This window comes from Crocuta crocuta, unplaced genomic scaffold (genome assembly GCF_008692635.1).
Source record: "Crocuta crocuta isolate KB4526 unplaced genomic scaffold, BGI_CrCroc_1.0 scaffold209, whole genome shotgun sequence".
NCBI classification, from domain to species: domain Eukaryota; kingdom Metazoa; phylum Chordata; class Mammalia; order Carnivora; family Hyaenidae; genus Crocuta; species Crocuta crocuta.
Window position 1 is genome coordinate 2,477,727 of NW_027551566.1, and position 16,369 is coordinate 2,494,095.

Sequence of the window (16,369 nt, forward strand, 5' to 3'; positions counted from 1 at the left end):
AAGGCTTTTTTTCTGTGCCCCAGGAAAGATGAGGCTGCTCATGGTCCCTAGGTATTTTCCTGGCCTGTTGCAGTGCACAGCATCCAGGGTAGGGGTTCCCTTCATTCCTGGGCCTCTGCCTCTCTTGCCATTCTCCATGTGGTCCCTCTGTCCTCTGTTGTGCTGTTCAGAAGCTGTTCAGTCAATCCTCAGTTCTTCAAGACAAATTGCTCCAAAATAGCAATTGACTTGGTGTGTCTATCGCAGAGGTAAGTTCAGGGTTTTCCTATGTTGCCATCTTGGACCAGAAGTCTACCCTTTATTCTTGACATGTTGCTACATTTCTCATAAAGGGGGAAATGCTACTTTAAAAATAATGAAGCTCTCTGCTCACCCCCTTGGAAACATTCACCTCAAACTTGCCTTGTCAGGACTCCAAACAGTGACCTTGACAACCAGCGTGGGAGAAGAAGGAGAACCAAGAACCAGGTTTATGGTACCACAGTGATGCTGGCCCTTAGACTCCATTTTGCTGCCATTTTCTAACATTCTTTTCTTATTTTTAGTATATTATTGGTTATATTTATTACTCTATTGTACCTGCCTACGATGTTCTTATACTTTTTTCCTGGTACTTTTCTTACTAAAATGTTCCACAGTTTTTTTGTTATTGTTGTTTTTCTGTAATATATCTGATTTGGCTACTAAATTTTATCTCTTCCCCCCTTTATTTCATTATTATTCCATCTTCATCATCCAATTTGAGCTTCTAATATGTTGTCTTTGACATTAATAGTAAGTTCATCTGAGCAATTTGTATGTATATAAAGCCCAGGGCTTTATCCAGATTATCTCCGTTGGTATACTTCTCATAGCTACCTCAGGAGGTAGGGATTACCATCTTCACTCTATAGAAGGCAGAGAGCAAGGCTCAAGAGGATGATGAAAAGCTTCACCTGAGATGACAGGAATACTTGGCAACAGAGCCATGTTATGAACTCAGGTCAGCTTAGACCCTGATATCACATACTACACTAAGTCAACAATGCACTTCAAAAATTTCTCTTTACTTTGACATTCTATTGAATATGGGAGGCAAGAAGCATGAGCACAAGCAAAACAGTTGAGAGGAGACTTTGGCTCAAGGGACAGGGGTCAACACCACGGCTCATCCACCCAGCTCCTCCTCAACTCCCAGATCGGATTCTCCCAGTCCTGTCGCAGGTCCACTCCCCACATCTAAACGCTTTAAGCTGGACCACTCCACACACTCTTGATGAAAATCCCCATCTTATTCCAATGATGAAATCTTTACCTCTGGTGAGCCTCATCTGTTGGAATGATGTTGTTTTTTCATCAGTAATAAACATTTTGATGAAAGAAATACATATTTGAAAAACTAGGTCTCTCCTATAGAAAACTCAGAGGTAAGGAGAAAGCTAGCCAACAGTATAGAAAACTCAGAGGTAAGGAGAAAGCTAGCCAACAGACCACGATACAGGAAGGAAAAAACAAAGAGAAGATGATAACCATCATGGATTAAACATAACTCCCCAGGCTGAATCTTATTCCCAACCTCTTGCCAACACTTTCTGGAAGGAGAGAGAGCAGAGGGTCCTTATCCAGGCAACGAGGATATTTGCTTATTATACTATCAACCTGAGTATGATGTCATCACCAACCAACAGTCTCACTCCACATGCCAGCACATCAGAGGGATTCTTTAGTAGAGAGTCTAATACATGGATCCAGAACTGAGAAATGTATAGAACTGTTGAGTCACTGCCTTACACACTTGAAACTAATATAACACTGTGTGTTCATTATACTGGAATTGTTAAAATAATGACTAATTAAATATACTTATTAAATGGATCCAGAAACAAACACCAACTGTGTTTTTAGGATGAACTTGACTGTACTCTCACACCATAGCCACTTCACAAGCTATTTCAGCTCTGCACTAATTTTTTTAAATAGTCTGACTATTTGCCCATCTAGTTTTGTCTGTACACAATTACTTTTGAGAACTACCAGTGGCCATGTGTGGTTGGGTGTTCCAAAGCTCCATAATAAATACATCAAAGGCTCATGGTCCTCTTCTGAAATGATTGGAGAATAAATGATACAGTGTTGTGGTCAAAGTCTGGGCTGGAAGCCAGAAAGCCTAAATCCGGATTTAATGACTGTGACCTCAGGCATATCACCCATATTAACTAACCTCTCTATACCATAGTTTTCTCATCTGTCATAAAGACAGTAAATTAAATGTTGAGGTAATAGTGGGTGATATGCTATTATTATAAACATTACTCCTACTTAGGCAGGAAAGCTCCATAAGGACAAAGAACATTTATAATCAATGCATGGAATGGAAGAGGTTATCCCTATAGGAGCCTGAATCCCTGTGCTAGTTGCCCTTTGGACACTGTAGATATAAACTTTCCCATTACATCCACTATCACTAATCTGTTTAAAACCATGCTTTCTTCACCCCACTCCTTCATTCAAAAGCTTTTGCTAGCCTCCACTATTTCTGGGATGAGGTCAAGCCCTTAGCCTCATTTTTAAGGCCTCTTTCCATAATTATCATCAATAATGACACACAAGGTGATCTACTCATTGTCCCTAGAAGAGGACCTCACCATCTCTCCTCCTTTAGCCTCTGTCCATATCCAGCACTGTGACTCACTCACTTATTCGAAATTCCAGCATCCTTCCACCCCACACTCTCCAGCGGCTCATCATCCCAGCCTCCTTTCTTGGGAACCTAATGACAGGATCAAAACTGGAGATCTATTGTCCACTTTTGATGTTAATGTCAAAGCAGGGCATGTTTCCAGTCAAGGATTATGCTCTCTGGGGACAGAGAGGGAGTTCTGTGTTTCTCCATAACAAAGGTTAGCTAAGATACTCTGAACTCTCTTCTCAACGAGACTTCAACCTTGGCTTATAAAGACTTGAAAAATCAATAAAGTTTCTCACAGCTCAAGGCCACATCCCTAGGATGACTCCAGCCCTACCTTTCTGAAAAAGCAAGGCTGCCAAAATAATTTCCTATTTGTTCTAGCCAACACCTGAAGGTAGGGCCCCTGTCTCTCAGTCCCAGTGGAAGGGGAGGAGCCTAACTTCAATAAACTCCAGCTAGCAAACTCAGATGGGTTTCACAAGGAACAAACCCGCTTCCCACCTCTTGTCATTTGTCACTCCCCTGACTCTACTGCGACTCCCCTCACCCCCTCTGAATTCCCTCATTTTCTCTTTAATAGGCCCAGTAACTTCTGCACAAACCAAAGTTGAGTTCAGTTCACACTGCACACTTTTCCCTACTGTAATAGTTATTATTGATTAAAATCTGTCTTTACCACTTTAACCAGAGACTAGCTCTGCTGAACTTTTGGACATTTGCATACACTGCAGACTGCAGCACAGGTGCAACAGTGACAGCCAACACAGATAGGGCCCGTACCATATTCTGGGACCTCATTCAGTATGCCATGTGCACTCACAGCACCAAGGGGTGCCAATGCTAAGCCCGTTTTCCAGGTGAGCAATGTGTGGCCTGAGGGGACCCATGTGGAGAGTGAGACCACAGCCCTAACTGACTGAGCCACCTGCCCAGTCACTTGAATACTAAGCCTTGGTTTCTCATCTATTAAGCAGGCAGGGACAAGGACAGCAGGGAGGGTACAATGTAGTGATAAAAGGGACCCTGGCAGACAGTAAGCCCTCAGCACAATCTGCTCTGGGGAGACTTCACATGCCCTCTCACATCCCACGTGGAAACCCCCACTGGCTGGGTCCCCCAACCATTCAGGACCTCTACTAAAAGAGCCTACTAGTACACCCCACCACATTCCAGAAACTAACTCCCTACTTAACCTGTCAAAGGAGGGTGGCTAATAGGGGGCTTTTCTCTGTGAAGAGAATCCTGAGTGATACTTGTTTGGAAAAAAAAAAAAAAGATTCTAGGAGAGAATAGCAAAGAAATCCATTTTCCAATGATTTGCCAAAAATAAATCTCCAAATTGATATTAAAAGAGATAACTGTTGTAAATAATATGAAAATAATTCAATATACTAGTCCTTTTTTAAGAGAATCAAGACACCTGTCATGTAGAAAATTCTAAAATCAACTGTGTATGATGGACTTTTATCTACATAGGATGGACACAAAAATAATACTCCATTGATACAAAAATCAGAAATAAAGGCTCAGAGAGCCTGAGGGCTGTACACCTATGCATGAACCCTCAGCAGCCTATTAACAAAGTTATTCCTAATCATGCCTCAATTCTAATTCTTCTGGGAAAAATAAGAAGAAAATATCCAACTTGTGGAGTTTCAAAGAGTCTCTCACTTCAGCTCTTCCCCAAAATGGATAAAGAGGAACTTGTTCTGCTAAATGCATTCCTTGGGGTAATCGATAATTTATGATCTTGCATCAGCCCCAGTGCTAATGATAAAGTATGACATCAGCCTTGCAGAGTCTCAAATGGCATATGACAAAGTCTAGCCCCACAGAAACAAAACACTCCAGCTACCAAAAACAATGCATCCAGTAAAATGCTTACATTCAAGCACTCTGAGGCAGTGGGCACTGTCTACCTCTGGGATGGGAGAGCCACTTCATGTGAATTCATTTAGCACCGTACAGCCACATCTCTGGCAACTCTGTGACCCACAGCATTTCAGGGGTTAGACTATGTAAGGTTATAATTCATCAACCTAAAGTATAACCGGAACGACACCATTTTCCGGGTGAAAAACAACATTCTTTTATATCTTCCATTCAGGAAGTGGCTTGGAGGAGGCAACAATGTACTTGTTAATACAATTAGCATAGAATATTTTATTTTAACTCGTTTGGAAGAAACTAAAAGTCCATTCCATAGAGACTGATTCATTGTTCAGGTACCTAAATGTCCATCAGACTCTGAAAAATGTGCCAGATGAAAATGGAGTAGCATCCAAAACGCAAGAAAATCAACAGCCTCTCAAGGACACATCACTCGGGGTATGGGTGTCCTCTAAACCCAAGAGAAGGCAAGGTGGAGGATGACAGAAACCTGATGGCTCTCTCTGGTTTCCTGGGAGGACAAACTCTCATTGTTTCCACTATGTCAGTTAGCCAGGCTTTCAAGGAACATCGTGATGCCTAGAACCCACAGAACTTTCCCAGCTGACAGGCACGGCCTCTTGGTGATGGGTAGACCCTCAGATTGTTTCAAAGCTTCAGCATCCAGACCTTCTTCTGAATAATTATGATCCTAGAGGAAAATCTCTAGGCTAGCTTCCTTTGATTTGGGGAGATGGCATTGTTTCCTTGCCAGCAAAGAAAGCATTGTTAATTCACAGATGGAAAATTCACACTTAAGGACTGGAACACCAGCAGCAGCAGGACTGAGCCACCTTTCCATTCAGAATATTGGCATGGCCTCTTCTCTCCTGTCTGACGGTATTTTCCACATTCAGAGAGGATTTGCATTTCATTAGCTAGACTTAAAAATGTAGCATAGAAAAAATGATTTTGATGTTACATTAAATGCCATAAATATTCTATTTCTTCAAGCCTGAGAGGAGTGAGTGTATGTGTGCTTATGTTTTAAGAAATCAGTGAATGAAGAAGAAAAAAACTCACAGAGAACCTAATCCAGTAGAAGTCCTAAAGAAAGCAGTGTATTTTGGTTAAGCCAATCTTTTACCATGAACACTGTATCAATTTGGGGCAGGAGAACCTAGTCAGTCTTTTTCCTCAGATGTGTAAAAACAAAGCACCTTTTTCTTTTCAAGATCTCTTCCGACCTCTAGTGGTCTCTTTAAGAAAGTCAAGTCCATCATTTCTCAATCATATATCCCATTTTAGAATTTTAAGACGAATTGTAGAACCATTTAGTTTCTACTCCTTAGAAAATGTCATGATTTTTTAAATGATGAAGAATTTGGGGGGCGCCTGGGTGGCTCAGTCGGTTAAGCATCCAACTTCAGCTCAGGTCATGATCACACGGTTCGTGGGTTCAAGCCCTGTGTCGGGCTCTGTGTTGACGGCTAGCTCAGAGCCTGGAGCCTGCTTCAGATTCTGTGTCTTCCTCTCTCTCTGACCCTCTCCTGCTCATACTGTTTCTCTCTCAGAAATAAAACATTAAAAATAAATAAATGATGAAGAATTTTAAACCCTAAATGACTTCAAAGTGCATTCAAGGCCAATAGGAGGCCCCTGCCATTTATACCACCAGGATCTGATCCAAAAGTTTATCTTGGCACGCGTCACTCCAGTCAGATTGTTAACCAGATTTTATTTCCTGGGTCAGTTACCAGAATTCAAGAAGAGCAATGGTGAAATTCCTAATTGTGCTGTCCCTTCTCCTTGAGAGCTTTAGGATTCTCATGACTTAAGCATCAGAACATTCATTTATATGAAATTACCCAGAAGTCCAACTTTAGCGAATTTCAAAAAAGCATGAGGCTGTCAAATCCTTAATAAAAATAATTGCTTTAAGAGGCGAAAAGTTAGTATTTAAAAACCACCAATCTTATGTTTTAAAGTCCTAAATTGTCTTTCATCTATTTTACGTAGCAATAATGTCCACACACACTTTGGTTAGCCTTTATTATCAGCAAAAAAGCAGTACTCCATTTTAGTTATTTTACAACATGATGGACAGCATATAATCCTTCCCTGGTGAGTCTTTCCCAACTCCCCCCTGCAACTGAAAGACTTGAAAAAGATAGGTTTTCCCCCAAAAGTACTATTCCAATAGTTTCTCAGTCTGAGAAGATCTCAAATCCATCATTGAATATTACTCAAGCCCAGTATAGATTATGTGTCCAGAAGCAGTCACGCTTTATTTCAAATATTGTGCAAAACACAGAACAGTAACTTCTATAATTAGTGTCTAAGTAGAGCAGCAGATTACAGCACAATTTTCCACATGGGTAAATCAAAGAACTGGGACTGGGGATTACAGTGTTAATTCCCTGGTTTTGAACATGTTGCTAGGTAAACAGCAGAAGGATAATTACATCCCAAACCCTTCCCTGGTTTACTGTCTTAAGAACTGTGTTCTTCACCATTAATTATCAGTGCAGGTAACTACTGATGAAACAGATGTCAAAACATCAATGTGGGGGAAATAAGAGAAATGAAGCAGCCTAAGAGGACACAGCCACGCCCATCTGACCTTCTGAAAAGTCTTTTTTCCTGCATCCTTAAGGAGGGAAATGATCCACATAAGTACATTTTCCAGCTACCTGAAACTCTACACCTGTTAGTATCAAAACTCAAATGTGAACACTTCGGACAGAGAGCTTCTTAAAATGTGTCACATTTTTCTACCTTCCAATAAGCAAAAACATCAACCATCACAATGTCACCATTCCCTCATGATGTCTATTTTCTACTACTATATGCTAAATTGTCTTTTATAAACGCCCCTTCCTCCTTACAAAGTACCCACTGTCATCTTTTTACCACGAGGACTATATTCCTCCTGTGATTTGCTGACAGGTTTTCTGTAGGCTGGGCAAGCAGGACATTTCACCATCAGAGGCTGAATGAGCAAGATCGGGATCGGGTCAGGGATCGGGAAGATTTAGTCCAGGCCAGGACAGCCTAGTCTCCTAGAAGGTTATAGTCCTTAACCCTAAAGTTTTCAAGGGTAAAAGAAGGAAAGGAAGAAAGGTTTGGGTTGGAAAGGAGAGGAGGAGAGAGACTAACTCAAAACCACTAGCTGCCATATGCTTACTAGAAGCCAGCACTGGGCGGGGCATGGTCTACGTCTTTTCTCAAGCAACCTACATCCTGAACCACAAGTGGGGCATCAGTCAGTAGGTTAACAAAGATGTCGCCTTACTAAAAAGTGAAAGAAATAGGTGATTTTTAGATACGCTGCCTCTGTACATGTCAATTGTGGTATCAGATTTATATACAATTTTCTATTTTAATAGTAGATCATACAGAATATCTATAGATATTCTATGTTCTAATGAATTCTACAGAATTATCTATTATAATAGTAGATAATAATACAGTAACATCTTGCTGAATATCTATGCTAAAGTACCTAAGCTTTGGCTTAGTTCATTCAGCTTTTTTTTAAATAGACACAGAATTCTCCAAGTTATTACAATTTTTTTCTTAAATGAGTTTTGGTACATTGTGTTTTTGAAGGAATTGGCCCATTTTATCTAAATGGTTGAATTTACAGAACGATTGTAGTATTCCCTTATCCTTCTACGTCCATAAGATCTGTAGTGATATCACCTCTTTAATTTTTGATATTGGTAATTTTCTTTTTTCTTGGTCAGTTTGGCTAGAAGTTCATCAATTTTATTCAACTCATCTGTATCTTTTTACATTTCCAAATGCAATGGCCTCTTTTTGGACTCAAATTATTTGATTTCCCTACATCTTTTGCCACCTTAAGAAGTCTGACTTCTACAAGACTCCTCTTCCTCTCTTCTAGTTCTCTTCCTTATTATCATTCACAGCTCATTTTCACCATTCAAAATTCTTCCATAGGCCTCTGCTTTTTCACTTTAAAATCTCCTCCTTGGGTGCCTGGGTGGATCAGTTGGCTGAGTGGCAGGCTCTTTGTCTTGGCTCAGGTCATGATCTCATGGTTCATGCGTTTGAGTCCCACATCAAGCTGACAGGGCAGAGCCTGCTTGGGATTTTCTCTCTCCCTCTCTCTGCCCCTTGTCTGTGCTCATGCTCTCTCTCTCTCTCCCTCTCTCTCAAAATAAACATTTAAAAATAAAATAAAATCTCCTCCACAACTAAACAATCTCCTTTATTTCCCCTACCTCCTCACTCATGAGAGGACCTACATTTCTACCTTCCAATTGTCCATTTTTTAAATTTTTTTTTAATGTTTTATTTATTTCTAGGGGAGAGAGAGAGACAGCGTGAGCAGGGGAGGGTCAGAGAGGCAGGGAGACACAGACTCTGAAACAGGCTCCAGGCTCTGAGCTGGCAGTCAGCACAGAGCCCGACGCGGGGCTCGAACCCATGAACCGTGAGATCATGACCTAAGCGAAAGTCGGACGCTTAACCGACTAAGCCACCCAGGCGTCCCTGTCCATCTAATGCTTTACTTCTACTCTCAGCAAATGAACCCACCATCCTCCCATACTTGAAAACCTGGGTCATCATGAACTCATCCTCATCTTTCAACTTTCCTCCTCAAACATTTCTTTGCATCCATGCACCTGCCCCAGCTGGATGTCTTTGACTTGTCACTGCCTGGATTTGACTTGTCACTTGCCTGAATTCCAGCTAGAATCATTTCTCAGCCATACTGTTCTGTTCCTCCCTTATAAGCCACTGACCACATGGAAGTCAGTTATCCTTCACACACAGCTATTATAGTGCTCCCTGCTGGCTCTAGGATAAAGGCTTCTTGTTATGATTCTTTCTTGGCTATCCAGTGGCCTACTCTTCCTCCGCACAACTTGAACAGCAGCCACACCTGCCTACTGCCTGGTAATAAACATTTTAGGTGCTTTCCTGCCTCTATACCTTTGCCCAATCTGTCCCTCTGGCTTATCCCTTCTGACCAGATTCAGAGGCTACCGTCTCTGTGAAGCCTTTTTTATTTTAAATTATTTTTAATTGAGGTGTAATAACATATAGTAAAATCCCCAGGTATAAAGTTGTTTGAGTTCTGGCAACTGCAAAGCCACCAATCAAGACACAGAACAGTGCCATTGTCCCAGAACTCTCCCAGTCTCACTCTTCCCTCCACCAAAGGCAACCTCTGATCTGTTCTCTGTCTCTACAGATGAGCCATTTGCACATCATACAAGCGTAGTCAACAGTATATGGTCTTTGTGTCTATGTCTACCTTCTTTCACTCAGCATAAACTGAGATTGACCTACCCTACTACGCCTATAAGTAGTTCACTGCATTTCACTGTTGAGGAGTGTCCACTGTGGATATTGCACCACAGTTTGTAAATGTAAACATGTGCTTCATGATGAATATTTAGATTGGGGGCAGGGGCAGAGAGGTCTCATATGAAGCTGTCTTCATCTTTTTCTGTCCTTTCCCCTTCCAAGTCAGTTAATAATATCAATAAGAGTAATATTTTCATCTCATTCGATACTTACATGTGACTGAAAGTTCTAAGTACCTGACTTTCATCAGCTCATCCATTCACTGCAATAATCCCAGGCAGTAGACAATACCCTCACACCCACTGGTGAGCAAGAAACTGAGGCCTGAAGAGGCCAAGTTCTCCTTTTAAGTTAAACCATCTGGTGAGTAGTCAAATCAAGATCTGAACAGAGATCTATCAGGGTGCCCATTCAGTTGGTTAGGCGTCCAACTTCAGCTCAGGTCATGATCTCACGGTTCGTGAGTTTGAACCCCACAATGGTCTCTGTGCTGACAGCTTAGAGCCTGAAGCCTGCTTCGGATTCTGTCTCCCTTTCTCTCTGTCCCTCCCATGCTCGTGCTCTCTCTCTCACTGACTATCTCAAAAATAAATAAACATTTAAAAAATTTTTAAAAAGAATAGAGATCTACCTGATGCCATTACTGCAAATTCTTATTTTTTTTTAATTTTTATTTATTTATTTATTTCTAGGAGAGAGAGAGAGAGACAGCGTGAGCAGGGGAGGGTCAGAGAGAGAGGGAGTGACAGACTCTGAAACAGGCTCCAGGCTCTGAGCTGGCAGTCAGCACAGAGCCCGACGCGGGGCTCGAACCCACGAACCGCGAGATCACAACCCAAGCGAAAGTTGGACGCTTAACCGACTAAGCCACCCAGGTGCCCCTGCAAATTCTTAATATGCCATAATACTATATGCCTGGTAAATAGTAGGCTCTCACCTTTTAAGAATTTAAATTTAATACTTTCTAAAGAAATCCACCATTTATGGCAACCCAAGAAGTTGCTGACCCAAGCATCTTCAGCTGACCCAAGAAGATGCAATTTATTCCTCACTGGTAAAACCAAGCAACTGCCCTTCTGAAATGATTTCATTATGCATTTTTATTTCAAAAAGGCCCTTTTATTTTGCTCACAATTTTGTGAGTCAGAAATCTGGGAAGACTCAGTTGGTCAGTTCTTGCTTAGGTGTCTCCTGTGGCTGCAGTCACATGTCAGTCAGCTGGGCTCCAGTTACTGGGAAAGGTGGGGGTCTCCTAGGCTGGATGTCCACAATGGCTCATTCACACGGCCAGCAGTTGATACTGACTGTCAGTGGGAGCCTAGCTGGGATTGTTGACCCCAGAGCCAACCTCTAGCCTCTCTGGCACAGTGGTCTCCCAAAGCCACATTGTAGGAAGGCTTGAAGGATAGAAGACAGTGCTGTAGACATCTTTGGAAAACAGATTCTGTTTCCACTGCCATCCCCTTAAGACTGTTGAACCTTGGGGCATGTCATGGGGCCCACTGAATGGTAAAGACCGTCCACCTCCAAAGCTCCTCTTTGGGGTCAACAGAATCCTCTTTCATTGGATTTTGGAAAATAGGTGGGTTCTATTGGGAAAACTAAATAGGCAGATTCACTTTTATGTTTATTTGAAAGTTATCTGACTCAGTGTGGGGCCAAGGATTGTGTGTTTTCAGAAACCCGTAAGTAGTAAATGCACAACTTTGCTGGCCACATAGCACCAAGTGAGTCTCATCAGATACCCAGTCCTATAAATTATGTCATCAAGGGGAACTATAAACATCTCCAAATGAAGTAATACTTATGGATATTATAAAACAATTTAATCCAAGCTCTAATCACTTACAGTAAGAAATGGCAATTTAGCAACTCTGTGTAAGGTAAGTGTCCATGTAAAACTCAGGTAGGAAAAGGCACTGCTTCAGCCTTACCTGGCATTGCGAATGTGCAGCTGAGGGTAATGACTGTCCCTGTGACATATGTGCACAGCAAAGTCCTCATCATATGTCAGACTCGGAATGCTCCCCACTTGTTCAAACACCGTTATGAGAGTAGAGCCTAAACCACAGAGATGAAGACATGTGACCTCATCGTACCAAGAAATAGCTTTAGGGCTTCAGAACAAAATGTAACTTCCATTCGAAACTGTATTTTAATTGTTAAAATCAAATAGTCACATTATACATTCAGGACCTGGAGACCATTCTTATCACAATTCTCAAAAGCACCATTTTAAGCATGAACTTCCCATTTTGGAGACTGGGGACAGGAGGTAGTTGAGCAAACCTTACCTAGGCTCATGTAGGATGGCACTATGAGAAATATGAAGTGCAGTTCTGGCACGGCCTTAAACACAGCCCTGGTGAGGGGAAGAGAGGGTGGGACAGGTGTTAATAACAAAGTAATCCCATTAGGTGGCACCTGTTAGAGTAAATACCTTCACTAAACATATCAGATGTTCATAAATCCACATGGGCTCCTTTGCTCCTTGCCTGCAAAGACAAGAACATCTTCAGGGCAGTTTTCTTCCCTTCTCTACTTTTCTTTTTATTCCAAATGGTCTCTTTTCTGTCTGTTCCACAGAAGTAGAGAGAATAAAGAGTGCCATATTCATGTGGCACACCAGATTTCTGCCGACATTAACCTTTGACCTGGCATCTGGATGGCCTGGTGTGACATTACACAGTGCCTTGAAAGCTGAGGCCACCACCCCCAAATGTCTGCGCAGGCTGTCAGAGATGCATCGCCATCACCCAGTAGCCCAACTGATCATATTTCGATGCACCATATTATCCAGGATGCTTCTGCAGTCTGTCAGGTTAATAAACATCTCTAAAGAGAAGACTGAAAAAAATATTTTTAGAAACTTCCAAACCTGTAATGCTTTATTCTTCTCTTATTTTTCCCCCAAATCCATTTTTTTAAATGACTGCACTACCTGTCTGCCTCAAATGATGGTAGTTAACGATGTGTGTCAAACAGAATGTCGATTCAAAGAAATAGATTTTTTTACTTCAGAAATGTCACTGCTATTCCACATTGAAGCTTTAATATAGCCATGAATTATAAGCAAATTAAGCATCTCAAAGAATTTCATGTCCTTTGGAAATATTTTTAAACTATGCACACAATCTCTTTTGTGTCATTTTGGCATTAACGTGTCTTGTCTATGGTGCTGCCTGCCAGCCCCCTGATGTCACCGTCTGCAAGACCCCAGCCACTCACCGAATAATCTCTTTGCAGCAGCCGACAGAATACTCATCCACAGCCACAAAGAGGTGCATGAACAAAGTGTTCAGAGGCTGCACAAGAAAAGAGTACATGATTAAAAGCTGAGTCAACATTCAGGCTATGTCAGAACAGGGTTAGGAGATGGGAGGAGGATTTGGGGGCAGCAACAGACTCCAAGCTACCCCGTGTGGTGGGTGATTTTTATGTCTAAAGTGATAAGACACTCAGGCAGCATTTGAGCTTTCTCACTGACTCCATTCACTGCCTCCTGTCCTCCTTAGAATTATTCAAGAAAACAGGGACTATAAATGAGTCCAATGCATCTAGCCCTTCTTCCTGCCCTCACAAACAGGCTAGGGGCAGGAAAGTGCCTGCAGGGGAGTGAAATCGATTATTAACTCAGTAGTCTTGTCTCGGGGGTGTCTATGCCAAGTGAAAGACAATCACCCTTTCCCCAGGGCTCTTGAGTCAGCAGCTGCTGCTCTATTCAAGTGACACAAGAGAAAGATTCTCTTATGAATTTGAAGGATGGAAGGCAGATGCCATGTTATGAATCCAATGGCTTGTTTTGTTCAACATTCCCAGAGTCAGAATCAAATATTACTCTTGGGATCCAGAAAATCTGAGAGCTGAACTCAAAGTGGCAAGATTCGAAGATGACTTTCAGCTTAATTCTTTCAAGTTTTTAAAGACCTTTATCTCCTAACTTCTGAAGATGTTTTAAGTAGCCTCAGTAATGAGCAGTTGTCCCATGCAACCACACATTGGTCCGCTCAACTCAGTGCCCCTGTGTTTATGGGCAAATCTTCAAATTCCAGAGCTAATACAAATGTGAGAGGTTGGTTAACTGGTGAGGGTGGTGCTTGCACCTAGATCAAGATGACAGGAGTGCTTTCTACATCTCTTGTTTCCTGAGCAATTTTATAGATGGCCTTGGGTTACTGCCTGCACAACTGTGTGCCTTGCCTTAGAAATACTCAGAAAGAGGGGCACCTGGGTGGCTCAGTCTGACTCTTGATTTTGGCTCAGGTCATGATGTCACAGTTCACGAGTTCGAGCCCGGAGTCAGGCGAATCAGGCTCTGTGTTGACAGCATGGAACCTGCCTGCATGGGATTCTCTATCTCCCTCTTTCTGCCCCTCTCTGTGCTCTCTCTCAAAATAAATTAATTAAAAACAAAAAAAGAAATACTTAGAAGGAGTATCAAACATAAAATGGGAAGAGAAGAAACACAAGTTTGGTTCAGGAGCTTGAAAACTCCCAAAAGGCCAATAACACAAACCCTACAGTCAATAGGAACAGCCACACCACCACTGTATGTATGCACTTTCCATGTGTTATCAGCTAATCCCACAACCACCTTACTTAACATCTGCTTTACATTCTGAGTAGGACCAGATTTAGGAGTACATGGCTTATTACTTGGCTGATTTATCTTCCAAATTCTCTCTTCCACCAAAAATATTATAATTCAAGATTTATTTTTTAGCTTTAAGATAAAAATCATTAATTACTTCTGTTGCAAATACTCCTGGGATAAGTAATGCATTAAGCCTTAAGGCTCTATATCAATGTTATCCAATAACAAAATAACTTGAGCCACAAATACAGGCCACATACGTAATTTCCCAGTAGACATATAGAAAAAGAATAAAGATAAACGTGTAAAATTAATTTTCAATATATTTTATTTAACCTAACATATTCAAATTATCATTTTAACAAGTAATCAATATAAACATCGTTAATGAGATATTTTACACTCTTTTTTCCTACCGAATACTTAAAATTCAGTGTATGTTTTATACTTCCAGCACATTTCAATTAGACTAGCACATTTCAGGTGCTCAACACCTACATGTGGCTGATGGCCACCATACTGGACAGCCGAGCTCCATACTGTTGTAGGAATTTAAAACTGTGGTAGTTTAAGAACAAACAGTCTTAAGAAAACAAGCAAAGGAACAGAAGGGGAAGGAGTTTATGAATAATGGTGTTAATTTATAATTTCAAAAAGGGTAAAATCATGATTCTAATGCAAACATACAATGAGCACATGTCTGAGATTTATTCAACCCACCAATTAACAAGGCAACCAGCAAGATGATAAAACCAATTTGTTGCACTTGAGAAGCTGGCTATTTTAGATATTTTAATGAGGAGAAGTTAGAATAAGATTGCTAGGCTAGATATAAAATAGTTAATGTCCTATGAAGCCATAAACCATAGCCTTTGAGGTTATCTCTTCCACCAAACAGAAACTATTTACACCTCAAATGGAGAAAAATCACAAAGTTAATCACTGTTCCTATAGAACTGTACAATAGCCCCATCAACAGAAAGTCAAAGATACAAGCCCTGGATTCAAAGCATCTTTTGGCCTATTTCCAAGTTTGATAATTTTTTTGAATATGATAACTGGGTGTTTAGGGTGCTGAGGAACAGGAGAAGCAGAGGACAAGGGGGAGACATCATCTAGCTGAATAAATGCTGGATAATGCACTGGGGTGCTCGTGGGGGATGTATTGTGCATGCAGACATGTGTAGATGGAGGGGGGACAAACTCATTCATACAACTGGCATTCCCTAGGGCTCTGGGGACACATTCTTGAATTCCACTGACAGGCAAGCATGCTACCCCCAGTCGTGGCATCTGGCTCTCTGCAGAACTGGGGCCACATGCTGACTTGGCTCTGGCAGGCTGAGGACAGGGAAAACTCAGACTTGGCACCAGCTACCAAGTCAGGTTGGCAACAGGTTGTAATGTGCCCACAGCTAGAAGATATCAAATGAGCTACAGTCCTCAAGGGTACCTTAAAAATTATAGAGTGCAACACGAACCAGAAGCTCTACTATCACCATTAAGGGGCAAAAGTGTAAAGGCAGCATACCAAAGACTTCACACACTGAGCCCAAGTGGCCATTGATATAGATGGACAGATAAAGAAGATGTGGTACATATATACAGTGGAATATTACTCAGCCAAAAACAACGAGATCTTGTCATTTGTCACAACACAAATGGACCTAGCAGGTATTATGCTAGGTAAAATAAGTCAAAGATAAATACGAAATGATTTTACTTACATATGGAATCTAAAAAGCAAATGAACGAACAAACAAAATAGAAACAGAGCAAACTGGTGATTCTCAAACGGGAAGGTGGCAGGGGATGGACAAAATGGGTGAGGGGGAGTGAGAGGTATAAACTTCCAGTTATGGAATGAACAAGTCATAAAATTGAAAGGTACAGTGTAA

The 16,369-nt window shown here is 41.4% G+C and overlaps 1 protein-coding gene across 1 annotated transcript in view; it reads right to left on the reverse strand.

Moving 5' to 3' along the window:
* CFAP61 (cilia and flagella associated protein 61) overlaps positions 1 to 16,369 on the reverse strand; it is a 273,021-nt gene that overhangs the window by 248,793 nt on the left and 7,859 nt on the right. The window contains exons 3-5 of the mRNA XM_077750174.1: positions 13,106 to 13,182; positions 12,172 to 12,239; positions 11,812 to 11,938 (exon numbers count right to left, since the gene is read on the reverse strand). Of these exons, the coding sequence (XP_077606300.1) occupies positions 11,812 to 11,938; positions 12,172 to 12,239; positions 13,106 to 13,182 (272 nt within the window). The remainder of the gene's footprint in view (positions 1 to 11,811; positions 11,939 to 12,171; positions 12,240 to 13,105; positions 13,183 to 16,369) is intronic.